The sequence below is a fragment of the Arvicanthis niloticus genome, chromosome 16 (genome assembly GCF_011762505.2).
Source record: "Arvicanthis niloticus isolate mArvNil1 chromosome 16, mArvNil1.pat.X, whole genome shotgun sequence".
Taxonomy (NCBI): Eukaryota; Metazoa; Chordata; class Mammalia; order Rodentia; family Muridae; genus Arvicanthis; species Arvicanthis niloticus.
Window position 1 is genome coordinate 61596708 of NC_047673.1, and position 25753 is coordinate 61622460.

A 25753-nucleotide genomic window follows, 5' to 3' on the forward strand; every position below is an offset into this window, starting at 1 on the left:
AGCCAAGGGTGTACCTTGTTCTACAGCTATATTTGGTAATGTGTAAGAATCACCAAGGTGGTACTGGTTTTGAAGGTATGAAGGCATAATAAAGAACAGCTGAGGCTTGGCACTGTGAGAGGCCATGGAAGGCCATTGGTGAAGGTGCAGCCTCAGTTGCAGTTGACAGCTCAGGCCTGAAGGGGTCATCTAAAGAAGTTGAGGGCTGGCACCATGAAGAAAGCCTATGAAAAGCTCTGACTGGTGAAGCCTACTTGCAGCAGAACACCCAGCATACTGGAGATGCCAGTACTATAGAATGATCACCAAGAACAGCAGCAGCAGTGGAGTGGAGTCACCAGAGCCTAGAGTGCTACAGAGGGCAGAGCTGGAGAAGTGACATCAGCCCTTTGGAGGATCCCAGATCGTGTGTGGATCCCAGACATTGAACAAAGAAGCTGTAACATTGCAGTTGCCTTGGAGACCCTAAGATGTAAGAGATGCCAGAGCCATGGACTATCTGCTGAGAAAAGCTCCTAATGTAAGGCTTCTACAAATGGAGGACCTCACCCAAGCCTCAGGAATTCTCAGCCACCCAGACACCAAACTTGATGTAATCAGCAAGAGGTATATTTTAATCAGTATACTGAGGTCAAGACCCATGACCCACGCAGGGGCAGTGGGGTCCGACCCCAGGGCTTTGGAGACAGAGAGAATTTAAAGCCCAAAATCACAACTCAGGGGGGAACCACAACCCAGGGGGAGTAAGGGAGGGCTATTGGAGAGCACCTGTGGAAAGTCCCAGCCCATTATTCAGTTTGTGACAGGGTACAAGGAACAGGATATTCTCTAAGAGCCTATACGTAATCAGCCAAGTTCCTGGTATCCAGGATGCACAGGCATGCTAACTTGAACTCCCAGCTCAAACCCTATTCAATCTATCTTATGGTTAGTTTTGTTCCTGGTATCCAGGGTGCACGGTCACATTGAGAACTCCCAACTCAAACTCTCCTGGTATCCAGGGTGCACGGGCCTCCCAGCTCTGAACTCCTATCTCATCTAATTTGTCTTGTGGATAGCTAGTTTCCTAGGACCCAGAGCGCAGAACAAGCTGATCTGCACTCTTGACTCTATCTGTGGAAGGTTTAAAATTTTTTAACTCTTTCACTAATAGCGAGTGGAACCAGCCCAGGAGAAAGAAGTGTGTTGCAGTCAACAAAGATGGAAAAAAAAGTTGATCTAAAGACCGCTTTGATATCAGACAGAGATGCAGAGTTTGGAGTTTGCCCAGCTGGTTTCCTGTCTTGCTTTGGTGATTACAGTTAAGTAATTGGATGAGTCACAGAAGGGACTTTAAACTTTGGACTTTTAACATTGTTGAGACTGCTGTAGACTATGGAGGCTTTGGGAGTTGGTCTAAATGTCTTCTTTTATTATGCTATGTTTAGGTATGGCCCCATAGACTCATGTGTTTGAACAAGTCTATGGGGGCTAGGGAGTGGAATGTGGTGGTTTGTATTCGCTTGGCCCAGGGAGTGGCACTATAAGGAGGTGTAGCCTTGTTGGACTAGGTGTGTCACTGTGGGCCTGGGCTTTAATACCCTCATCCTAGCTGCCTGGCAGTGAGTTTTCCACTATCGGCCTTCAGATGAAGAAGTAGAACTCTCAGCTCTGTCTGCACCATGCCTACCTAGATGCTGTCATGCTCACACCTTAATGATAATGAACTGAACCCTTAACCTGTAAGCCAGCCCCAATTAAATGATGTCTTTTGTAAGAGTTGCCTTGGTCATAGTGTCTGTTCACAGTAGTAAAACCCTAACTAAGACAGTATAAAAAACATTCTTTTTTTTTTTTAATAAGCTGTATACTCAAAGGAACTAACAATACTGCATAATGGGGAAAAAAACTAACAATACTGCATAATGGGGGAAAAAAGATCTAATTGTAGGATCTGATTTTTAAAATTATTTTTTTAACATTTTTTTTTAAGATTTATTTTTGTTGGTTATGGTGGTGCGTATTTTTAATCCCAACACTTGGGAAGCAGAGGCAAGTGATTTTCTGTGAAATTCAGCCTAGTCTACATAACGAGTTTCAGGACAGCCACAGCTACATAACAGAACTTCTTTTAGATAGATAGATGATAGATAGATAGAGAAAAGGGAAAAGAAAAAACCACAAAATAACAACAAATTATTTTTCAATGTAAGTATTTTCCTGCATACACTGTATGTGTGCCTGGTGCCCAAGGAGGCCAGAAGAGGGTATCAGACCCCTAGAGCTGGAGGTGATTGTGAGCTCCCCTTGGGACCTGAACTTAGTTCCCTCTACCAGAGTAGCAAGTATTTTTAACCATCATACAAACTCTCTAACTCTAATTTATTTTATTTTTAAATTATTTTGTTTTATGTATGTAAGTGCTTATCTGTGTACTATATGTGTGCCCAGTGCCCACAGAAGCCAGACGAGGGCATTGGGTCCCCTAGAACTGGAGCAGTTATGAGTCACCATGTGAGTGCTGGGAATTGAAACTGTGTCCTCTTGAAGAGCAGCCAGAAATTAGACGTCCTGACAGTGAAGATGAAACTGGCTCCAAGGAACTTGATGCCCTTAATCAGCAGGAAGTAGTCTAATGACATTTTTGCCCCCTTCCCTGTTCTGACCCCTGACTTTATTGACTTTGTTGACTTTATTTAGGGCTCTTCCCTCTATCCTTTTTTTCTCTCCTTCCTTTAGGGGGTTCAAAGGGTAGAAGAAAAGGAGTGGAGAAGGATGGAAGAAAGAAGAATTGAGAAAGTAGCCAGAGACCAAATTTCCAGCTTGCTGGACATTGTGGCACAGGCCTTTGACCCCAGCACTTAGGAGGCAGAGGTAAGCCGGGTGGTGGTGGCGCACACCTTTAATCCCAGCACTTGGGAGGCAGAGGCAGGTGGATTTCTGAGTTCGAGGCCAGCCTGGTCTACAGAGTGAGTTCCAGGATAGCCAGGGCTACACAGAGAAACCCTGTCTGGAAAAAAAAAAAAAAAAAAAAGGAGACAGAGGTGAGCAGACCCCAAGGAGTTCAAGATCAGACTAGGCTACATAGTGAGACCTTGTCTCCAGGGGGTGGTTTAACTTGAGAAAGCACCAGAAATGACTATTAAGAACAGCAATTTTTAAAAGGCTAACAGCCAACCAAGTGTGGCAGTGTGAACGTTTAATCCCCGCCTCAGGAAGCCGAGGTAAGCAGATCATTACAAGTTCAAGGCCAACCTGCTATACATATAAAGACCAGACAAGGATACAGAGTGAGACTCTGTCTCAAAAACAAGCAAACAGCAAGATTCTGTGGAACTAGTTATGGGTTTTGGAGATGGTCACATGCTAAGATATGAATAAAGAAAACAAAGCACATAAAGGTACTTTGCAAACTGTTGTGTTAAACTTAGATGTTTTTATTTCTTTCTGGCACCCTGTGAATAGATAAACTAGTGGGGAATACCAAAGATGAAGAGAAGCAAGGCTGAGACTGAGCCTGAGTAGAGGATGCTCATAGCTGTTCCCAGAGTCTTGGGAAAAGAAACACCTTTAAAAGAGGAAGAAAAGAGCTGTTAGAACATAGAGAGGCAGAACTGGAGGAATGGCTCTGTGGCTCTGGTAGCTTAATGCCCAGCACTGGGGATGAATGAAGAAAGAATAACAGCATAGAGGGTAGAAAAGAGAAGTGTCACAGAAGAGGATGGGGTACCAGAGGCTCAAAAGCAGTAAAGATTGATAAGACAAACATAAGAGAAAGCTCACTGAATTCAAGACAATATAGGAGATCGTTGGTGAACTGAAAGAAAGAGAAAGAGAGAAGAAAAGAGGAGAAAAGAAAAAAGAAAAGATTAAGATCAGATTACAGGACTCAAATGAAAGCCACCCTTCCTGTTCAGAGGTTTGTGCCAGCGCCTGGGAGGTCAAACAGAACAGAGCAGGCCCAGACTGGAAAGTTGGGTCATTGGATAACAGGGAGAGGTCAGCCAATATCAAAGGCAAACATGGAAGGTAGGAACAGATGTAGCAACAGTTCAGAAGTCAGAAGCGAATTGGAATGAGCACGAGAGACTAATGGGCATCTGGCTGGAGAGTTGGAACAACAAAGGCAAATCAGCCCTGAAAGGCAGCCACTAAAAGGAAAATAGGAATGCTTCCAGATGACACACTGGTACTCCCCATACAGCAATGCACCTCACACGGACAAGATACCCATTAAACAGCTATTGAAAGAAGGAGTGCATTCACTCAATACTGAATGAATGAATGAATGAATGACACAAATAATTGCATCTGATATCACACAAGCAATCCTTGTGCTGGAGAGATGGCTCAGGGGTTAAGAGCACATACTATCCTTGCAGAAAACCAGTTTGATTCCCAGCACCCAAATCAGGCAGTTCCCAACTGCTGTAACTGAAGCTTCAGGCGATCTGATACCTTTCAGATCTCCTCTTGCATGAGCTCTCACACAGGCTCGCACTCTCTCTCTCTCTCTCTCTCTCTCTCTCTCTCTCTCTCTCTCTCACACACACACACACACATACACACACACACACAGAGAGAGAGAGCAATAATTTTTAAAAATTTTAACAAAAAAAATAGTTCTTTAAGCCAGCAATTTACACTTCATTGATAGTCAGAAGCATACAATTGTTCTTCTGTTAGGGCTTTGACAAATTTATGTGCAGATATAACTTACAGGCTCCTAGAGGTGACCTGCTATACTCAAGGCTGCAGGGTCAGGAGGACCAATGGAGGAGAGACTGAAAGTAGCAGGGGTGGGGTCAGGGACATGGGAGGTGACTGCAACTGAGTGGAACAACAGAGTGTCAGAGGTCAGCAAGCACAGCCTGTCCAAGTGTTTGAGCTTCTGGAGCCAAGTGTGATGTTCTAGGTCAGGGCAGGGAAGCAGGAACAGAACAGAAGAGGCTGCGTGATAAATAAGGACCAGATCACAAAGGACTTTGTATAATATGCTAAAGAGATTGGTTTCCCCCCCCCCCCCCCGGAGGTGATAGAAAGCAAATGAAGAATTTTAAGCAGAGGAGAGACATGATCAAATTAGCGTTTTAGAAATAGCAACCATGGGGGACGGGGGATGGGTTAGGAGACAAGGCTGAGAGCACAGAGAATAATTCAGCAGGCTACGGCTGCAATGGGTGAAAAATGATGATGGCCTGAACTCAGCTCACAGGCAGTGGGCATTTAGAGGTCAGGGGACAGCAATGACAAATCATGACTTCTAGTTAATTTTAGGGAGAGAAAAGAGGCCAGGTTGACTCCGTCTTCCAGCTCAGTGTCTGGGAGAGGGTGGGAATGAAAGGACAAAGACGGAAGGCAGTAAGGACCTGAACACATACAGACCTTTCCCAACACTCCCTTCTTAAAGCACTGTGTAAGGAATTTTACAACTATTACTTTATTCTTCACAATGAAGCTGTCGATAGTTCCTTGAGCCCAGGTAAAAAGGAATAAGAATTCAGAAAGCTTAATGCGCAGGTCTGAGTTGGCACAGGTGTTTTCTGATCCTGGCCTGAGGTACTGGGAGAGGGTGACATATCAGTTAATTGAAAGCCTGTTTTCTATGGATGCCTGTGACCGTTGTAGAAGATTCTACTCTTGATCTGTTCCACCAAAGAGACCCTAAGGCTGAGAAGTTGTTCTGAACATGGAAGAGCAAGCTCAGAGAGATCTGTTTCCAAGGCAGCACTGTCTCAAAGAAGTGTAAGATATATTAGGTGTGGTGTTACATGTCTGTAATCTCGGCACACAAAAGGCAGGGGCAGGAGGATCGGGAGTTCAATGCCAGCCCTAGCCACATAACAAATTCCAGACAAGTTGAGGCTACATGGGACCGTGTCTCAACAGCAATAGCGACAACAGCAAAAGTATAAGGTAGGCTTCTCTAAGAACAAGGTTCAGTATAATTCCTAGACCCCAGTGAATGAACAGTTCCAGGCTCAAATGTTTCCCTTCCATCTGACCTACCAATAAGTATCCAGTGGTGTCTTAGTCAGTACTCTATTGCTGTGAAGAGACACCATGACTGTTGGGATACATTGTGTGAAGCTGTCTCTGTATTGTCAGTCGTTGGTTACTGTACTAGCAGAGAGCTAACTACTAGCTGGATCTTATAGCCCATCATGGGCCTTGGATTTTGTAAATGTTCATCCTCCCTTACTTTCTGATTGGCTTTAATAAAGAGTGGATGGACAAAGCATAGACAGGAAGTGGAAGGCAGAACTTTTTGGACTGCGAAGAAATTAGAAGCAGAAAATTCACCTTCAGGCTCTGAGGGATAGGACAGACTGCAGTGGGGCAGAGAGATTCAGAGATAGCCACATGGCGGGTCATAGGCTAGTTAGTCACATTAAATTTAGATAGCTGGCTGACAGACTTGCCCTAGCTAAAAGACCTAACCATTAAAATATTAAAAAGACTCTGTCATCATTTATATAGCTGGTGGGTTAGGAAAGTCCCGCTATACAATGACCATGGCAATTCTGATAAAGAAAAGCATTTACTTGGGGCTGGCTTACAGTTCAGAGGTTTAGTCTGTTCTCAGCATGGTGGGAAGCATGGTGGCGCACAGGCAGACATGGTGCTGGAGACGGAGCTGGAGAGTTCTATATTCAGATCTACAGGCTGCAGGAGGAGCCGTTAGGCCTGGCTTGAGTGTATGAAACCCCAGAGCCCACCCTCAGTGACACACTTCCTTCAACAAGGCCACACCTCCTAATCCCGCTCAAGTAATCTCCTCAGTGACCACACATTTAAACATATGAGTCTATAGAGGCCATTCCTGTTCAAACCACCATATGTGCCAACCTAGATATGTTCTTTTCTGACTTTGTAGTGAGTTCAGGATGACAATATCTGATTCCCAGGGCCCATTGAACTGGGTCCCAACTGTGTCAACCAATCAAGAAAAGGACAAAGCCAGTAATTCAGCTAGAAAGAGTTAAGGTCAGAACTGGAACTTAAGTTCTCGGTTAGGGATTCTTTTTTTTTTTTTTTTCTTTTTTTAAATTTTATTTGAATGTATTTTATTGACAGAGTCACTCTGCACAGCCCTGGCTGCTTTGGATCTCACTATGTAGAACCGGCTGGCCTTGAACTCACAGAGATCTACCTGTCTCTGCCTCCTGAGTGCTGGGACTCCAGAGTAGTAGTAAAGGCCCGGCTCTTAGGGTTTATATTTGTATGTTTAAAAAAAAAAAAAAAAAAAAAAAAGCGCCTGAGGAGGGAAAGAAAGAAATGATTTACTTCAGGTTACACGTTACACTCTGTCATTAAGGGAAGCCAGGGTGGAGGTGCTATGGCCAGTTGGTTGCTTCAGTTTTTGCCTTGCCTTCCCTGAAATGACGAAGTAAAACCTGAAATTGAGTTAAGTAAATCCTTTCCTCCCTTCCGCTGCCTTCTGCCAGGGTATTTTACCACAGCAACATAAAGAAGCTAGAACAGCTCCATAATTAAACTCCTTTGTAATAAGACCTCTCTCTCTTTTGTTCCTCCTCCTCCTCAGAGTCTAACCACAGAACAGGCGCTTGGTAGTAGTACATTGCTGAAATGTAGTCACTGTGGAAGAGGATCAGGAACCAAGTGGAGGGCATTAGTCCCTCGGGAGCCTCTCTTCCCCTGGGTACTGCCACCCTCCAGTCTCTTCCACCTAGTGATTTCACTTCCTGTGTAGTTCTCAACACGCCCTCTTCCTAAATGTCCCACCGCCATTTTAGAGGGGGCTTAATCTGTAGCCTGCATTGCAGCAATAGCTGGCTAACTGCTTTTTGCTTCTGCCCCTCATCTTCTCATTTACCTTCTAACCAGCTACCAAAGTGAGTTTACTCGGGATGCAGATCTGGTCGTGTCATTTCCCAGCCCATCTCTGACTTCTCTTATATTTATTCTCTTCTATTGCTTCTCTTCTATTTCTCTTATATTCACTGCAGCACATACGTAGAGGCCAGAAGACAAGCGGCAGAAGTTGGTTCTCTCCTTTTGCCGTGTGGGTCCCTGGGATTGAACTCTGGTCATCAGGCTTGGCAGCATGAATCCAGTGCCATCTCTCCAGTCTCCGGTTTATCACCTAAAGTTCTCTGATAAAACTGGTGTGGTGCTACACTCCTATGACACCAGCACTGGGAAGGCTGAAGGAGCAAAACTGCAAGAATTACAGCCACTCCTGGCTTAGAACTAGCAAGTTATGGCAATACCAGGCAAGTGAACAGGTTTGTCAAGCACTCATTATGTTAAAAAAAAAAAACAATCACTGAGTCTAGAATGGGAAGAGGTTAATACTGAGTAAGTGGAGAGAAAAAGCAAGTGCTGTCAGTCAAGTACAGGAGGTGGAATTAGGAGGAGAAGTGCGCCCAAAGGGTGGGAACACCAGGTCTCCAGGGGCGGGGCTGCGGCTCAGCGGATAGGGTGCTCACCTACTGCACCTATATTGTAAAAGAACAAATAAAGAAAGTTCTCCAATGGATTCAACCTACTTAGTCTGACACATGAGGCGTCTGTGTCTGCCCCGCCAGACCTCAGCCCCATATTTCATCTCTCTAGCCCTCGTCCTTTTCACTCTCAGTGAAAGTTTTCTGCCACAACGAGAGTCCTATTAATGGCTCCTCCATATCTGCCTTCATGTTTCTGGCTTCTTGAACATCTCGGTTGCAATTTCTACTTAGGTTTTTGTTTTTTTTGTTTTTTTGTTTTTTTTTTTAATTTTCTCCTGGCTAATTCTTCATTTTCTTTTTAAAAATCAACTCAGTTGCCACTCATCCAAGAAGGAAATGGAAAACAGCGTTACTTTGTCAAATCAGGACTAAGGGTCCCCCTTTTAGTCACATAGTCCTCTGAACATAACGCCATCATGGGCCTGAATATATTTCTTTGTATCTATTAAAAGGACTGTCCCTACTAGGGTTTAAACTTCGTGACTACAAGAAAGTGTCTTACTCATCTTTTTATTATGTGTCTAATACATGGGTTTCAGTCAGTATTTATTGATAAAAATAATTACTATGATTTCTCATAGTCCCACTGGAGCAAAGTCAATAACAGGTTATATGGAGAGAGAGAGAGAGAGAGAATAGGTAGATAGATTGGTAGAGATAGATAATATAGCAATAGATATATTTTAACTGATTCTTTAGTTAAAAGTTCAGATTAATATTTCTTTAATGATAAATTACAATCCTCAAGTGCAGATTTAGAGTCATGATTACAGAGAGAGGAGACTGGATTTTTTTAAAGCCTTGTTGGGGATGTAATTCAGTTGATAGAGTACTTACCTAGTATGTATAACATCCTGGGTTTGATCATATACATAATGTAAGTTCCTGTACATTCATATTCATTCTCTCTCTCTCTCTCTCTCTCTCTCTCTCTCTCTCTCTCTCTCCCCTCTGAGACAGAGTCTGTCTATATAGCCGGAGTTTTCCTGAAACTCACTATGTAAACCAGGCTAGCCTTGAACTTACAGCGGTCCTCCTGCCTCTGCCTCTGCCTCTGCCTCCTGAGGGTTGGCATAGCCTGCATCACCATATCTAATTTAAGTGTTGTTAGGGATTGAAACTTGAGATCCACACAAGCCAGACAGCTCTGCATCAACTGAGCTACATCTCCATTCTAAACAAGGCATTTAAGAAGTCAATCTCTCCTCTCCCTCTTCCTCCCTCTCTGTGGGGAGCCAACAGAAGGCGGCTATCATCCTTGCAGCCATCTTGAGCCATATACCCTGAAAAGAGACTTGATTACATCAGCCTGCAACAGCTGAGCACACTCTGATAACATCTTGTTTTAGATACCCAGGATTTTCCTTTGGGTGTGTGAGATTAAAGGTGTGTGACTTAAGGGCGTGACTTAGAGATCAGATTTAGAGACTAGGCCTAAGGACATGATTAAAGGCGTGGCTTAGAGGCGTGGCTTAGAAGTGAGACATATAAAAGGCGAGAGGCAGACAGAAGAAAGCAACAGATTATTAGGCACTCGGAAGTACAATTTGGAACTAGGAATTAGGTTAGAGAGTACAACTTGGAGTAGGAATTAGGCATTGAGGAAGAAAACACTTGGACTAGAGAACTCAGAAGAAGAATTACTAGGTATTAGGCACTTGGCACTTGGAGGAAGAACTTGGAAGTAGTAGTAGGCACTTGAGACTCGAGACAGGCAACAAGGAATTAGACACTTGTACTTGAGTCTAGGAACTTGGAACTTGGAGGCACTAGGAACTAGGAACTAGGGACTAGGAACTCAAGACCTGGGACTTGGACTAGGAAGAGAGACTGAAGAATAAACGAGATTGAATCACACTCTGTCTGGTCTCCATTCTTCGAGTCCATCCTCACTCTCTTGCTGAACCCGGACCTGTGGACCAGAGCAGCCTGAGGCAATGTGGGCTCTAACAATTTAGCCCCCAAGGCTTTTGGCAGTGAGGGTTCCAACATTGACAGAGTGGTCCTTGACATTTTGGCCCCCCAAACATGGGGCAGCTCGGGCTGCAACACCCCTCTCTCCTCCTCACTTTGAATCGGTGGCTCTAGCTTACACTTACGGGTGTTAACTCACCTTTAAAGAAATTACATGACTTTGAACTTGTAAACCTTTGACAGAATTATAAGGAAAAGGAGAAAAAAACAAAAATAGAACTTTAAAAAGAAGCAGGAGCCAGTGGTAGCACACACTTTTAATCCCAGCACTTGAAGGCAAAGGCAGGAGGATTTCTGAGTTCAAAGCCAGCCTGGTCTACAGAGTGAGTTCCAGGATAACCAGGACCACACAGAAAAACAAACAAAACAACAACCACACAGAAAAAAAAGAAGAGGAGGAAGAGGAAGAAGGAGGAGGAGGAGGAGGAGGAGGAGGAGGAGGAGGAGGAGGAGAAGGAGAAGGAGAAGGAGAAGGAGAAGGAGAAGGAGAAGGAGAAGGAGAAGGAGAAGGAGAAGGAGAAGGAGAAGGAGAAGGAGAAGGAGAAGAAGAAGAAGAAGAAGAAGAAGAAGAAGAAGAAGAAGAAGAAGAAGAAGTTGTTGTTGAGAACATTGCCTTCCAGGGATCCCAAGTTCAATTCCTAGCACCCACATGGCAACTCATAACCATCTGTAACTCAGTGTTCTAAGGGATCCAATACACTTTTTTGGATTCTATAGGCAACACACACACACATACACACACGCTGCACAGAGACATATTCAGGCAAAACACTATCATAAACATAAAATACAAATAATTTAAGGAAGAGAAGGAGGAGGAAGAAAGAGGACGTGGAGGGCTGGCTCCCTGGCTAAGAGAACTTCCTGTTCTTGTAGGAGGATCCGAGTCTGATTCCTGGCACTGCCCTCTGACCTCAGCAGGAGCAAATATGGCCAACATTCACACACACACATACACACGCATATATTTTTAAATTCTTTTTAAAAAATAAAAAGAAAACAAAAGAAATGTTTGTTTCTAGGTAGAAAGATTACTTAATGCATAATTAGCAAATACCCAGAGAGACCTGCAGTAAAGGAGCTTCTACCTAGGAAGACCAAGTCTTTGAGTTTCTTCCAGTTTGTAATGGATCAAATTTACCCAACATAGATTTATCTAATGCATTTCCTATCCAGAGAACATCCAAATACTTTGGAAATTATTTTTTGTGGCTGTAGCTGTTGGGAGACTAAACATACATTCAAAAATATTCTTCAGTGGTGATGGAATCACAGGTGACCTCTGAGGATGCCTGCTTCCGGTTATTTATTAGAAGTTGATCTTTTAATTTCTTTTGAGATAGTATGAAGTGGAAATTTCTGGTTTCTTTTAGCAATTCATCTGTGTCACATATTTTTCTAGAAGCTGTCTTGTGAGAGGACATATGATGTCTAAGAAGAGTATAAATGGAACCCCACAAACAGTGAGGGAAGACTCTTGCCACTCGCTTCTTCACTGGTCTTCACTGGTCTCCACTTTGTAGAGAGAAACAAACCAAAGAACTTCTCATGCTAGTCCAGCTGATTATGGCCACTTGTGCTGACTGATGCCAATTTGGCAGAGCCTTGCTTTTTCTGTTGGATTAAACCACCACTACTGATTCATGGTTGGTGTTTGCTATTGAACTGGACTGCCAGTATCCTGACAATGAAGAGTGGAATCATCCAAGGAACTACTTCTGAACAGGTCCACAACCCTCTTTTCCTATTAACCTTTTTTCTCCCCTACCTCTGGTAGGTGGCCTAGAAGGGAGGTTGAAGTGTTTAAGAACCCTAAATAAAGTAGGTTTTGAAAAAAAAAATCTAAGCCTAGAATAGTGTCTCACTACATAGCCCAGGCTGACTTTGAACTCATGACAGCACTTGCATCTACCTCCCAAATACTGAGAATATAGACATCATCATACCAGCCTTATGAGTTCTTGGTTTTGACCCTACACATATTTGGTACATATTTTTGTACATTGGTTTGTTTGAGACAGGGTGTCATGTCCCAGACTGACTATGTGGCTGAGGGTCAATCTGAAGTCCTGTTCACCCTGTTTTTACTTTGTCCTTTGCCTCTCAATTATAAGCATGTTCTACACTTGTTTTGTTTTCAGACAGGATGTTGCTGTGTAGCCCAGGCTGTCCCGGGACTCATAGTTCCCTGCCTCAAGCCTCTTTAGTGCTGGGATTACAAGCATGCACCACCATGCCTGGCACTTGACACATGTGCTGGTTAGTTTTTTATGTCAACTTGACATAAGCTAGAGTCATCCAGAAAGATGAAAATTCAAATGAGAAAATATCTCCGTAAGATTGCCTTATAGCAGGACTAGAGAGATGGCTTGACAGTTAAGAGCACTGGCTACTCTTGCAGAGGTCCTGAGTTCAATTCTCAGCAACCACATGGTGACTCCCAACCATCTGTAATGGGATCAAATGCCCTCTTCTGGTGTGCATGAAGACAGGTAGACTAATATACAGAAAATAAATTTTAAAATATTTTTTAGAAATTAAAAAAAAAAAAGTGTTGGCTTGTAGGCGGGTCTGTGGGGGCATTCTCTTGTGTAATGATTGATGTGTGAAGGCCCAACCCCCTGTGAGTGATGCTCCTCCTGGGCAGGTGGTCATAGGTTGTATAAAAAAGCAAGCTAAGAGGTTGGAAAAATGTCTCAGTGGTTAAGAGTCTTTAGTGTTCTTGAAGAAGACCATTCCCAGCATCTACGTGATGGCTCACAACTGCATGTAATGCCAGTTCCAGAGGATCCAACACCATCTTCTAAAGTTGATAGACTCATGCATATATGTGGTGTATCTACGCACACCCAGGTGCATACATATGCATAAAATGAATAATTTTTTAAGGCAGGCTAAGCAAGCTACAGAGTGTAAGACAGTGATCAGAGTTCCTCTGTGGTCTCTGCTTTAGCTCCTGCATCCAGGTTTCTGCTTCAGGTACTTCCTGACCTCCCTCAGTGAGGAACTGTGGTCAAGATATATAAGGCAAACAAACCCTTTCCTCCCCAGGTTGCTTTTGGTTGTCGTGTTTATCACAATAGAAAGCAAACTAGAACAGAATCGGTATCAGAAGTAGGGTATTGCTGTGAATGGCCTGGCCATGTTAGAGGGAATAATGAGGGGGGCTTTGAGCTAGAAAAGCTACTGAGTGCCCCAAGCTTACTGATCTGCTGTTGTGGGAGGTTAGAAAGTGAGAATACCACAAGCGATAGAGGCCTTGTGAAATTACAAAGGGAACCAAGGATTATCAGTGAAGTGGAAGCTTCTTTGGAGAGTCAGTTGTGTTGAATGGTGTTTTGCTGGGACAAACACATGAAGGAGTGTTTTCCTGAAGTGGACACAGGTGTGAAAGACTAAGGCAGAGTCATGAAGGAACATTTCACTGAAGCAGACACAGGAGAGAAGATGTTTTGCTAAAGCAAACACATGATGGACTCTTTGCTAACGACACACATGTATTGGTCTGCCTACATTGCATAGTTGAACTGCTTTTGTCCAGACTTCATTGACTGGGCTGATTGGATCCACGTGCTGAGGCAAAGCACATGCTGAGACAAGGCACATAGAGGACACGTGATGTTTGGAGGGTATAAACAGGGCTCGTGGAGTGATGGAGACAGAGCTTGGCTTGCTGGCACAGCTAGCTGTGTTGTGGGTCTTGCATCTTCACTGATCTTTGCTTCCCTGAGAGAGGCACACGGGAGAATTTCTGGTGTTCCTGTTGGTCCCTCCTGCTGACTCGAGCCAAGGCTGAGGCCTGGCTGTCTCTGCTAGGTCGTGTCACTGCTGTTGGTATCCCGATTCTACGGAACTGGACTGCTGGTATGTCCCAGAGGTGTTTGTGAGTGGTTCAAGCTGCTGCTGCTAACCTGTGAGCTGAACTGCTGATTTCCAGACAACAGAGACAAGAGTTGCTCCAAAGAACCTCTCTAAACAGGTACACTTCCCCTGTATCCTTTCTTTCCCACTACCTCTGGTGGGTGGTGGGCTACAGGGGAGGTTAAATTGTTTAAGAACTATCATTAAAAATAAGGTTTGAAAAAAATTAAAGTTATGTATCAGGACTCTTCATGTGATATTTTTATTAGGAATCTGTAGTTTTGGTCAATTGGGGCTAAATAATAAGCGATGATTAACGAGAAGCCACTACCCCTGATTTGAGCAGTTGAGGTTTGGCACCAGGTATCAGGGTTGAAGTCTGGAGGGTTTTTGATGTTTTTACATTCCTTTTTGGGTGGGAAAGATGCCAATAAGCCACTGAACGTGTATAAAGGACAGAGAACAACTTACAGGGGCCAATTCTCTCCTTCCACCATATGGATTCCAGGGATGAGAGAGGTTATCATGCTTGGCAGCAAGAGCCCTTACCTACTAAGACTTTATACCAGCTCCACCTTCATTTTTGAGACAGTCTCTCACTGGACTGGGTTTCACCAAGTAGACTAGGTTTGTTAAGTCAGCAAACCCCAGGGATCCCCCTTGGCATTAGGACTATGAGTTGTCCCAGTATGCCTTTTTTTTTAAATGAAGGTTCTAGGAATTAAACTCACCTTTTAATGCTTACCTAGTGAGCTCGTCACAGATGGCGCCATCTCACCAGCATCTAGAGTTCACTTGTATTCCTATCTCAGTCACCCCATGTAAGAAAGTGGGATCTCTTCTAGTGTTACACCTAAGTTCTTAGAATACAGAAGTCTTTTTAAAAACAGATTTCTGGAACTCAGAGGGTAAGTGCATTCTTGCAGAGGATTCAGCTTCCATTCCTAGTACCCAACATGCCAGCTCACAGCTGCCTATAACTCTAGTCCCAGAAGATCAGACACTGCCCTCTGATCTCTGTGGGTACTAGGTGTACACACTGAAAAAAATCAATAAATTAAAAAAAGAAAGAAAGAAAGAAAGAAAGAAAGAAAATCCTTTGGGAGCCTGGTATAATTGTTATAGCTGTTCTTGTACTATTTGCAAACTGCATGTGAAAAAGCTTGCCATCTCTCCTGTTGTCTCTTGGTTTATCCAGGATCCATGCAAAAAGGGGACTGTAGATTTAGCCTAAAGTTCACTCATAGGGAAAGCCTCCATGAGCCTGTTAAGCAGCAGCTTTTAATGAGTCATGAGATCCTAGTCCCTCCCCATCTGCCACCAACCAACACTTGTCAGGCATTTGAGAACCCCCCCCCACCTCCCTTACACACCCAGGTCTTTGCCCTGGGTCCAGAGTCTGTGTCCTACCTACATATGGCACTGAGAATACCTGGGGCCCCACGCAAGAGACTTCCCTTGTTTTCCAGACACTGAAGACCACAATCCCTAACTCCTGGCAGTTCCTGAGATCACAAGGAGAGCCAGGTCAGCGAGGGAGCCTGGAGAGAGGCATCCTACACCAGATTTTGTGGCCTGTATGTGGCATGCTGCCTGAGAGAAACAGGTAGGTAAGTTGTTGGAGGCCAGAGACTGAAAGCAACATTTTTGCGTTTAGTGTAGATAGTCCTGGGGATCTGGTGTAGGGCAGTCTTGGGAAGAGATTCTATAGAGGAGCAAAAAAGAGAGCCCTATGGCCCAGAGCTGACTCTTAACTCCTCCACATTCAGGAGATCATGACAGCTACGCTAACACTAGAAGCCATGGCCAGTGTAGAAGAATACGGGCCGAGGAACTGTGTGGTATGTGGAGACCGAGCCACAGGCTATCACTTCCATGCCCTGACTTGTGAGGGCTGCAAGGGCTTCTTCAGGTGAATGCTTTCTCCCCAACAAAAACAACCCTCACAATCCTGTCAGTCCACCTTTAAACGCTGGCACATTTCCAAGTTATAATACTCGTGCAGCTAAGCTGAACTGCACTGTCTAGCACCCTCAATATTGCTGACCACAACGCAGTCTGAAACTGGTGACATAATAACAAAGCAGGTTAATCATTTGTCCTAGAGACAGCCTAGGAGTCAAGAGCACTTGTTTAGCACACACTACCTGCAAAGTACCAAGTTCGGACTACACAAGGGTTCCTGAGTGACCTTGTGTTCTCATGAAAATTATCCAACCACCTCTGAAGACCTTTCAGGCACAGCTCAGATTAGCCTGTTGTTAAATCGATCTGTCTTTTAGGCCATGTTCTTTCGGGGTCCTCTTATACTCACCTGCATGTTCTCTGCCATCTAAAACCATGCAGTGTCTGTCTCTATCTCACAGACGAACAGTCAGCAAAACCATTGGTCCCATCTGTCCGTTTGCTGGAAGGTGTGAGGTCAGCAAGGCTCAGAGACGCCATTGTCCAGCCTGCAGGTTGCAGAAGTGTCTAAGTGTTGGCATGAGGAAAGACAGTGAGTGGCCCCGACCATTCCAGGAATCCATTGCCTGTACTTCTCTGCTTTTGCTCAGGTCCACACAGTAAGCATAATTATGATAATAATAATCAGATTATGCTTGTTTTCAAATTTTATAATCTCATTTTTAAAATCCTTACTTTTAATGTGTATGTTTGCCTGCGTATATGTCTAAGTACCATGTGTGTGCCTGGTATTCACAGAGGCTAGAAAAGAGTGTTGGATCGCCTGAAACTGGAGTTACAGATGGCTATGAGTTGCCATACAGGTGCTGGGAATTTAGCCCAGGTTCTCTGCAAGATCAACAAGTGCTTTTAACTCTGAGTTAAAAGCCTCCCTCTTAGCCGGATGATGATGGCGCATGCCTTTAATCCTAGCACTCAGGAGGCAGAGGCAGGCAGATTTCTGAGTTTGAGGCCAGCCTGGTCTACAGAGTGAGTTCCAGGACAGCCAGGGCTACACAGAGAAACCTTGTCTCGAAAAATTAATTAATTAATTAATTAATTAAGCCTCCCTCCAGTCTCTCCCCATTCTAGTCTCTTTTAAAGTACATGCTGTCATGCATAGCCCCTTTCAGACTTTGTGTCTTAATCCCCTTCAGTACATTCCAGCCACACTGGCCCAGTGCAATCCTCGAGCATGTGTATCAAGCACACCCTTCCCCAAGGCTTTCCCATTTGCCATTCCCTTGCCTGAAATGCCTTTCCCCTTAGATACTCATATGACTTGCTTTTGCTTTTCTATCGCTTAAGTACACACTACCTATCACCTCATAGGTGCTTCTTATTTATTGCTGCCTTCTCTGTGACAGGCAACTGTGCTGTGCTTCCAACAAATAATGAGGCTGGTCTCCCACAACTTAAGTTGTCTGAGTCAGTTAGCTAGAAAACAGAATCACACTTCAGAATCAAGCCTGGCTGCCTCTCGAACTCTTGCTTTCCCCTCATACTGCTCTTCAACATGGAGCAGTGGAAAGGACACTGTAGAAGCCACATGACCCTGACTGACCTATATCACCTATTGTACGACTGTGTTACTGGAGTCTGCTTCTGAAAAACATGAGGTCTGAGTTAGAGTTGCTATATCCACTGACATCTGACCTCAGAACCTTTGAAATTACAATTTATGCAGATACAAAGTGATGTTTCCAATATTAAGACCCCACGTTAATGTTTCTCTTTCTTCCTTAGTCCTTCCTTATATGGGGAGCTTGAGTAGCCCCCAACTCAAAGGGTTGGCAGAAAGGTGCTCTCTGATGGCCTTAACAGCTTTGTCATCTCTCCTGCCCGACACAGTGATACTGTCAGCAGAAGCCCTGGCATTGCGGCGAGCCAGACAGGCACAGCGGCGGGCACAGAAAGCACCTTTGCAACTGAGTCAGCAGCAGAAAGAGCTGGTCCAGACCCTCCTGGGGGCCCACACTCGCCATATGGGCCCCATGTTTGACCAGTTTGTGCAGTTCAAGGTGAGAACTTACCAGAATTTGGCCTGGGTACCTGAGGAGGTGGCCCAAGGAAAAAGACTGTGGTGCCATGCCCTGATGGAGAACAGGTCTCCAGAGTCCCAGAGTGGTCAGGCTCCTGGGGGGGAGGGAGAGGGGGTGGAACCACAACCCTTCTGATGAAGCCTAACGGGCAGCCAAGGCTGGGGCCTCTCACTAATGCTCTCAACTCAACTCTACAGCCTCCGGCTTACCTGTTCATCCATCACCGGCCTTTCCAGCCTCTGGCCCCCGTGTTGCCTATGCTCACACACTTTGCAGATATCAATACTTTCATGGTGCAGCAGATTATCAAGTTCACCAAGGAGCTGCCCCTTTTCCGGTGAGTAGCACATGGCCTTTCAGGAAGCAAATGCTTTGTAAATCATACCAGTCTTGGGTTAAAGTCGCATATCCTTTAGCCTTTCTGAGTGCTAGGGTCTTAAATTTTCAGTGTTAAGTATGCCCGATGGACCTTTTTGATGGATAGACTTAGGTCTAAAGTGCCCTTGTTTTCTACTCCACACAGGTCCCTAACCATGGAGGACCAGATCTCCCTTCTCAAGGGGGCGGCTGTGGAAATATTGCATATCTCACTTAACACTACATTCTGTCTCCAAACACAGAATTTCTTCTGTGGGCCTCTTTGCTACAAAATGGAAGATGCAGTCCATGGTGAGATGGTAGAGCAGTACAGGGTATGTATCTCGGTGGTATGAGGTGTGGAGCAGTGGCCAGGAGGCTCCTCAGCCCACCGTCTCTCACAGCAGGGTTCCGGTACGAGTTTTTGGAGTTGATCATTCACTTCCATAAAACACTGAAAGGACTGAAACTCCAGGAGCCCGAGTATGTGCTCATGGCTGCCATGGCCCTCTTCTCTCCTGGTGAGAATCATTCCAAAGCTGAGGAACTCTGGCCCCACCACCTCTACCCAAACTCTCAGCTCCTTTAATTCATCCCTGACCATCTAACTTTCAAGCCTAAGAGAGGGTCTATACCATTCTTAGCCCCTGTAAAATGTGAGGCTCCCCATCCATGCCCCATGTCACCTTACCCTTCCCAGTCTCCTATCTTAGACAGGCCTGGAGTTACCCAAAGAGAAGAGATTGACCATGTGCAAGAGGAGATGGCACTGATTCTGAACAACCACATTATGGAACAACAGTCAAGGCTCCAGAGTCGGTAGGTAGGAGGCTGTGGATTCAGAGGCTGCACTGGGGGAAGGAAGGAATCTGAGAAACATTGAGCTCCGGATAAATGCATTTTACTGTTGCTTCCTTTGGGAAACCAGGTACTTAGGAATATAGACCTTCCCTCGGCCACCCCATAGCACATAGTTCCAGTATCCAAATTGCTCCGACTGCTGTTTCATCTCACTTTTCCAAGTTGTTGGGTTTTGTTGTTGTTGTTTTCATTCAGTAGAGATGCAAAGTAGGAACTCATGGCCTGTGTGTGACCGCATTCCTGAGACTGGGGACATCCCTCACCTCACCTCTCCAACTTTTCCAAACTAAAGCCAAAATTTCAAAATCTTGTTCATTTTTTTGGCCTGCTCCTCTCCTCTGGATCAATCCCTTGAAGTTTTCAGTTCCACTGAAATTAGAATCCTTCACACTTTCATGGACAAAGTCTGTCCCTAGTGCAGGCCCAGAAGTCCATGCCACCTTTGCTCTGCTCATTCCCTGATGAATCTGTTTGCTAAGAGGGGGATGCTTTATACTGTAGAATAACACACCCACCTTCTAGAACTCAATCTAGAAGGTTCCACCTTCAGATTCTATACAGTTGAAGTTTTGGCCAAGTATTTCCTTTACATTTGACCTCAAAGCCCTGGATTCAGGAAAAAATAGGCACAAAGAAGGAAACCAGTGTTGATGGAGGCCCTTCTTGGAGATTTCTGAGAATTTTCAAAATATAGATGTGCCATCCAGAGCATGATTTTTTAATGTTCAGACTTAGCTCCTGTGAGGGGCAGTTCAGGGGATAGGAACCTCAGGACAGGACTCCCAGCTGCCTTATTTCCCTGGTGACCCTGCTCCTTCCTCCAAAGGTTTCTGTATGCAAAGCTGATGGGCCTGTTGGCTGAGCTCCGGAGTATAAACAAAGCATACTCATATGAAATCCAGCGCATCCAGGGACTCTCTGCTATGATGCCGCTGCTTGGGGAGATTTGCAGCTGAGGACCAGGCTTGCATCCTTTCCCAGACCCTGGGGATACACTGGACTGGAAAGGGAAAAGTACTGACGCCCCAAACGGGAACCAGCAGAAAGGAACTCGGCAATGGCAATGAAACACTGAACAGTAGTAACTCTCTCTTCATGCGGTCATCAGTGGGGCATGGAGTGGGTAGGGGACAGAGAGAAGGAGTCAGGTGACCATAGGGCCAAAGTTGTTCTCTGGAAACCCAGAGGGTGGGAAGGATGGAGGCCTCAGGGCTAGGAGGTGAATGAAGTTCCTTCTTGGAATGGGTGGGACCATTCTTTGGTCTTTCTGTGGCCAAAGATTTAGCTCTTTAATCCTACCTTCCCAACCTTGGGAGGCTGAGGAATGGAAAAAACAGGAGAAATGGGATAGATAGGAGGCTTTTTTTTCCTTCTGCTTCCTATTTTCATGCAGATTTCTCTGCTTTGAAGAAGGAGGAGCTAATATCTTAATCAAACAAAAATAATAAAAAAAAAATGAGGTGAGGGAAGCCAGACATATCCCTTAGTCCTCCTTTACTCCAGAGCCATAGAGCTTGTGGGAGATTATAATGGGCTGATGGCAGTATCGGGAACCTCAACCCACTGCCTAACTGGAAAAATGATTCTGTGGCAGTTCCAGTTCTAAGGAGGACATCGTCTTGTCCCCCACTCTGCCCATGGGACCTAGGAGTCATCCATCCGGCAAGGTAGGCTCTGGAGAGGGACCTAGTTAGTCTCTGACCCTAAGGCATCAGACTCAAAGGTTCCAGCTGCTGTGATGCTGCTCCCAGGACAACCTCAGCCCACAGTGATGCTGAAGCCGCAATGGAATCTGTTTCTCCAGTGATTGAGGAAGGCTCCGAGAGCTAGGGTGACAGGCAGCGGACGGATCTTCTTCTCCAGCACTGCTCCTACACACCAGTTACTGTCCACCAAGCCTGCCAGGGAAAAGTATATTGACATGGTTGATTAGCAGGACTTGGAGTAAGGAGTCAACAGAAGTAAGGTAGAGCCCCCTCCATGCATATCCCCAAATCCCTCACCACTTCTACCTGTCACAAAACCCTCACCTCTAAACACCATATCGGCCTGGGGCAGAGTCAGGTGGTAACCAAAGGAGAAGGTCGTATCTTGTAGCCTTGTATTTGCCTCAAACTCTACTCCAACCTGAACCTGAGAAGCAGGGACAAGAATGAGGAGGACCTGTCACCATGAATTCCACAGGAGTTTCAACAGGGTATAAGCAGGCTGGAGCACACGTGTGAAAATGTAGACCAGATGAGGATAGGGAGAATAATAGGCCAGAAGCCGGGAGAGACTTGAGGGGCAGAAGATTCTGACTGACTTACTAGGCTAGGGGATGAGCTCAGTAGTCTCACCTGTTCATTTGCCTTGTGATAGTAACTTGCATGGGCCCCACCAGATCCAACATTCAATGTAGCTACCCAGTGGACAGCTGGGGGGTGGGGAAGAGCAGAGGGAAAAGACAGTCACTGTCATAGATATAGGCAAGGGACCCCAGAGAAGCCCAGAGTCGCTCCTGCCCACCACCATTCACTTGCTTCCATACCCGAGTACTTCCCAGCCAGAGTCAAGATGGCCCCCTCTTCTCCTGGCCGCCGGTGATAAACTAGCTCTCCTCCCAGCACAAGCCGATGGGTGATGCTCTGCAGGAAGTGAGCAACCATGATCACTGACAGGGAGAGAGGAGACAAGAGTCAGGTTCACTTTCTTACCATCCGGTCATTCCCACCCTGGCCAAAACGTTCTTTTCTAATCCCCAAACTGCACTGCACATGAAACAACACTAATGATGAGATTTCTCTTTCTTTTCTTTTCTTCTTCTTTTTTTTTTTTTTTTTTCAAATGGACAGGCAAGAACTCTGTCCCAGTCCCCCACCTGATTCCCCAATCAGATCCGGATTTCCCAGGGTCAGAGTGGCTGTGTAGTCATCTCCCCGGTACTCGCCATCAAACTGCCATGTCAGGAACTTGGCCTGCTGTGTCTGGGTGGGGAGAGTAAGAAATAAAATACCCTTCTCTCTTTTTATGTTCAGTATTGCCTCTGCTCCTCCTCCCCCGGGTCCCCCAAGGCAGGATACCCATGGAGGAGAAAGAGAGGTGCCTCAGTGGATGGAGGCAGGAACTGTGGGTCACCTGGAAGACAGCCTTAGCTCGCAGCCGTTCTGCCAACAGAAGAAAGACCTGGGCGTTGAGACTGCCACTGCTGTCCATATCCCCCACCACAGTGGGGAACACCTGTTAAGGAGCGTAGACAGTAAGGCTGAGATGGGTAGGTACCTGTATTCATCAGAACATGAACACGAAGGGATTTCAGTAAAACCTCACAGTGCCCCCTGGTGGATGCCAAAGACAAACTCTGGCATCTTTGCACAGGAATAGCTCCCATTCAGAAGAGGCACTGAGAACATAGTGGCTGAACACACACATTTCCTCATTCTCAAGACCTACGTCCATGTGGGTTTTACACAGGTGACGCGAGTGTCGGGGAGCCCTCACCTCCGTGGGGCTAAGCTGCCAGTCCCCTGCATAAGCGGTATGGAGGTGGTACCCTGGCAAGCCCAGGGCACTCATGTGCACAGTATGAGCCACCTGAGGAAAGAGGAGACAAGGGAGAGCATAGCATTCTATTTCCCTTCAATCTTGTATCCCACCCTTGACCTTTTTTCCATCTAGAGGGTTTTTTTTTAACACCTCATCTATTCTAACATATGCAGAGAGTCACTGGATTTTAAGCAACAAGTCCCACATCTTGTTGCTTAAAGGCAAAGGGGGTAAAAAGGGACCCCACATCTTCCCTCATTTGTCCCTCATAGCCTGGCTAAGACTGGACTAACAGGTGTAAAGAAGAGGGTCCATGGGCAAGCAGGGAGGAGGAGGATGGAGGGAGGAGGGGCCAGACAAGTGGGAGCACCTGGAAATGGCTGCTCAGAACCTTGTTGACAACCAGCTTCACACCTTCCATCTGTGCTGGGAATACATCTGAAGGGATTGAAGGGAAGGAATAAGCACAGATAAGGACCCCTAACCACTGAGATAGACTCCCCTTTCAATCGCATATGAAGCACTGGAGGAAATGACCTCCTTTCAAATCCTGCAACAAAACGCTCTATTTTGAGCATCTGATCCTTCTTGACTGCTGGATGCTCCAGCTGTGATCTCCCCGTTCTGTTCACATCACTGGACACCAGCATTCAAGACCCTTCCATTCTCTACCCCTTCATCCTGAGACACCCAGATGCTGCAGTCTCACCTTTGCACAACCGGTGCAGCTCATCGAAGCTCCCGGGGTTGGGCAGCGGTTCCTCTCGACGGTGGCTCCGGCGGGGTAAAGTCCCCATCGGTGCCAGGCCCAGGGTGTTCCCCATTTTAGTCCAGAGGACAGGGAGTGGTTGGGGTTAGCCTGGGGAAAAAATCTATTGCTCCCTCTATCCCCCACGGGCTCCACCCCCCATCATCAGGCTCCCCAGTTTCAGAAACTTCCATATGGTTCAATGCTAGACCTGCAATAAGGAACAGTAGGAAAGAGAGCACCGATGCGAAAGTTGAATCCCGGGCACACTCCCGCCCCAACGTTGATCCCTCACCCCCACCTGTCACCCCCGTCTGCTCTCCCATTATCTAGTCTTAACTACTACCACAGGCTTCAGCTGATTTCCTACGTTTCTCTGTTCTCCATTCCCACGTCCCAAGGGTCTGCCCGCATTGAAACACTAGCCCTTACCATATCAGACCATCCTGCTGCCTCTTTCCCCTAGGCACACCCCGGTCATCTTGATGGGGGCAGCCATCTTGAGTAATGGCAGAACTGCAGCTTCACCCTGCATCCCCAGCATGGCCGTAGGCACCATCTTGGAAATGGGCAAAGGAAGCGCCCAAAGACCCAACCCACTCAATGATGAATAAGGTGCCTCAACTTACTAATGGCCAATAGGAGAGGAGAAAACAGAAGAGTGGCAGGCCTGAAGGTTTCAGCGCTTCAGTCCGAGCTGCAATGGCTAGTTTGTGGGTATCCCTTAGAGGTTATTGAAGGCCTCCTTTAAGATCCCCCAGCCTCCTCAAGGTCGAGATAAACTTGTGAACATTCAAGACACTAGAGGGAGCATTTTGCCTATTAGACCACTGGAGTTCCTTAAACCGGAACGTGAGAAAAATGAAACTATAGTTTGAAGACATATTTTATGAAGAAACACTCAGGGATTGTGAAGACGTGGTTCACTTTACTCTCCACCTTCCTGAAAGTCGCTACAGAACCCCCACAACTCTCCACTATACACCTCCAAAGAACTGCTACTCACAAACAGCTCTCCCCTAGAACACAGAACCCTATCCCCACACACACACCTCCTCCCTCTGGAATTCACAGGCCTTGCCTTCTTGTTAGAATAGAAATGGCTGTGAGAATTTGAGGGAGAGAGTTGCGGGCAGAACTAGCTTCTGAAGCAGCTACCTCTTTAGTTATTATTTACTTGCAGAAAACACAAATAAAATAAAAAATAAAATCTAAGAATGCAACGACAGACTGAAGTTACACTCGTCCCCAGGGCCAGGGGCAGACAGTAATGTGACATTAGAGATAAGTCCACAAGAGAACAACTGGAAATGTGCATGATTTCTTGGTCTTTGGGGTTGGAGAGACGGCTAAGTGGGTAAGAGCACTGGTGGGGCTGGTGAGATGGCTCAGATGCTTCCCCAAAGGTCCTAAGTTCAATTCCCGGCAATCACAATCACATAGTGGCTCACAACCATCTCTAATGGAATCTGATGCACTCATCTGTCGTTAGTATTCATATATGCAAATAGAGCATAAAGAGAGAGACTCTATGTGTGTCACATACACACACACACACACACACACACACACACACACACACACACGAGTGCACCTACTGGTTGCTCTCCCATTGGGCCCAGGTTTGAATCTTGAATCGTAGCACCCTCATGGCAGTTATAACTGTAATTCCAGTTCCAGAGAATCTGACACTCTTACACAGACACACGTGGAAGCAAAACACATAAATAAAATAAATGTAAAAGATTTCTTGGTTTCCGGTTGCACCCTCCCTCACTTCCACACTTCCTCTCCCATATCTCTCACTAATGTTCCAGTGTGCACAGGGTAAGCTTAGGGGCAAAAGGGTGAACGATAGGAATGTTTTCAGTATCTACTTAGCTGACTCCACTGGAGAGCTCTAGGCCTAGGGAATGTACCTCTGTCCTTCCACACAATTAGACCTGGGCCAGGGGCCAGGACCTAACTGATATGGGGATCAAATGACCAGG

At 45.7% G+C, this 25753-nt stretch overlaps 2 protein-coding genes and 1 long non-coding RNA gene across 9 annotated transcripts in view; 2 read left to right on the forward strand and 1 right to left on the reverse strand.

Annotated features, from left to right (window-relative positions):
* Positions 1 to 10826, forward strand: part of LOC143434730 (uncharacterized) — a 15576-nt gene extending 4750 nt beyond the window's left edge. Inside the window, exons 2-3 of the long non-coding RNA XR_013104461.1 lie at positions 2719 to 2853; positions 7950 to 10826. This is a non-coding gene — a long non-coding RNA (uncharacterized LOC143434730). The remainder of the gene's footprint in view (positions 1 to 2718; positions 2854 to 7949) is intronic.
* A 4897-nt stretch (positions 10827 to 15723) lies between these two features.
* Positions 15724 to 20570, forward strand: Nr1i3 (nuclear receptor subfamily 1 group I member 3). 6 transcript variants are annotated; one of them, XR_013104460.1, is made up of 9 exons: positions 15746 to 15891; positions 16055 to 16197; positions 16652 to 16782; positions 18081 to 18250; positions 18469 to 18608; positions 18795 to 18940; positions 19036 to 19149; positions 19329 to 19447; positions 20316 to 20570. XR_013104460.1 is itself a non-coding variant. In XM_076914466.1 (9 exons), the coding sequence occupies exons 2-9, from the start codon at positions 16061 to 16063 to the stop codon at positions 20443 to 20445; spliced, it is 1074 nt and encodes a 357-aa protein (XP_076770581.1). In that variant the 5' UTR covers positions 15748 to 15891; positions 16055 to 16060; the 3' UTR covers positions 20446 to 20570. The 6 variants fall into 6 exon arrangements, 4 of the variants coding, with proteins under 4 accessions (XP_076770582.1, XP_076770581.1, XP_076770580.1 ...); XR_013104459.1 differs by having other exon boundaries at positions 15748 to 15891; positions 19033 to 19149; XM_076914466.1 differs by having other exon boundaries at positions 15748 to 15891; positions 19342 to 19447.
* On the reverse strand, positions 19514 to 24480 carry Tomm40l (translocase of outer mitochondrial membrane 40 like). Of its 2 annotated transcripts, none has more exons than XM_034520283.3 (10): positions 24195 to 24480; positions 23724 to 23973; positions 23385 to 23452; positions 22970 to 23062; positions 22607 to 22708; positions 22350 to 22455; positions 22020 to 22142; positions 21829 to 21905; positions 21520 to 21622; positions 19514 to 21387 (listed from the first exon to the last, which is right to left on the reverse strand). In XM_034520283.3, exons 2-10 carry the CDS (start codon positions 23836 to 23838, stop codon positions 21248 to 21250), a joined length of 927 nt encoding a protein of 308 aa, XP_034376174.1. In that variant the 5' UTR covers positions 23839 to 23973; positions 24195 to 24480; the 3' UTR covers positions 19514 to 21247. The 2 variants fall into 2 exon arrangements, with proteins under 2 accessions (XP_034376174.1, XP_034376175.1); XM_034520284.3 differs by having other exon boundaries at positions 23724 to 23873; positions 24195 to 24478.
* Between the last annotated feature and the right edge of the window lie 1273 nt (positions 24481 to 25753).

Excerpts from the sequence above, each read along its gene's own strand:
- Nr1i3 (XM_076914465.1), top strand. The coding sequence starts at position 16,061 with ATGACAGCTACGCTAACACTAGAAGCCATGGCCAGTGTAGAAGAATAC. Across the intron at positions 18,251-18,468 it reads ACCAGTTTGTGCAGTTCAAG|CCTCCGGCTTACCTGTTCAT; the intron begins GTGAGAACTTAC and ends TCAACTCTACAG. Across the intron at positions 18,609-18,794 it reads AAGGAGCTGCCCCTTTTCCG|GTCCCTAACCATGGAGGACC; the intron begins GTGAGTAGCACA and ends TACTCCACACAG.
- Tomm40l (XM_034520283.3), bottom strand. The coding sequence starts at position 23,838 with ATGGGGAACACCCTGGGCCTGGCACCGATGGGGACTTTACCCCGCCGG. Across the intron at positions 23,453-23,723 it reads GCTGCACCGGTTGTGCAAAG|ATGTATTCCCAGCACAGATG; the intron begins GTGAGACTGCAG and ends CAATCCCTTCAG. Across the intron at positions 21,623-21,828 it reads ATCACAAGGCAAATGAACAG|GTTCAGGTTGGAGTAGAGTT; the intron begins GTGAGACTACTG and ends CCTGCTTCTCAG.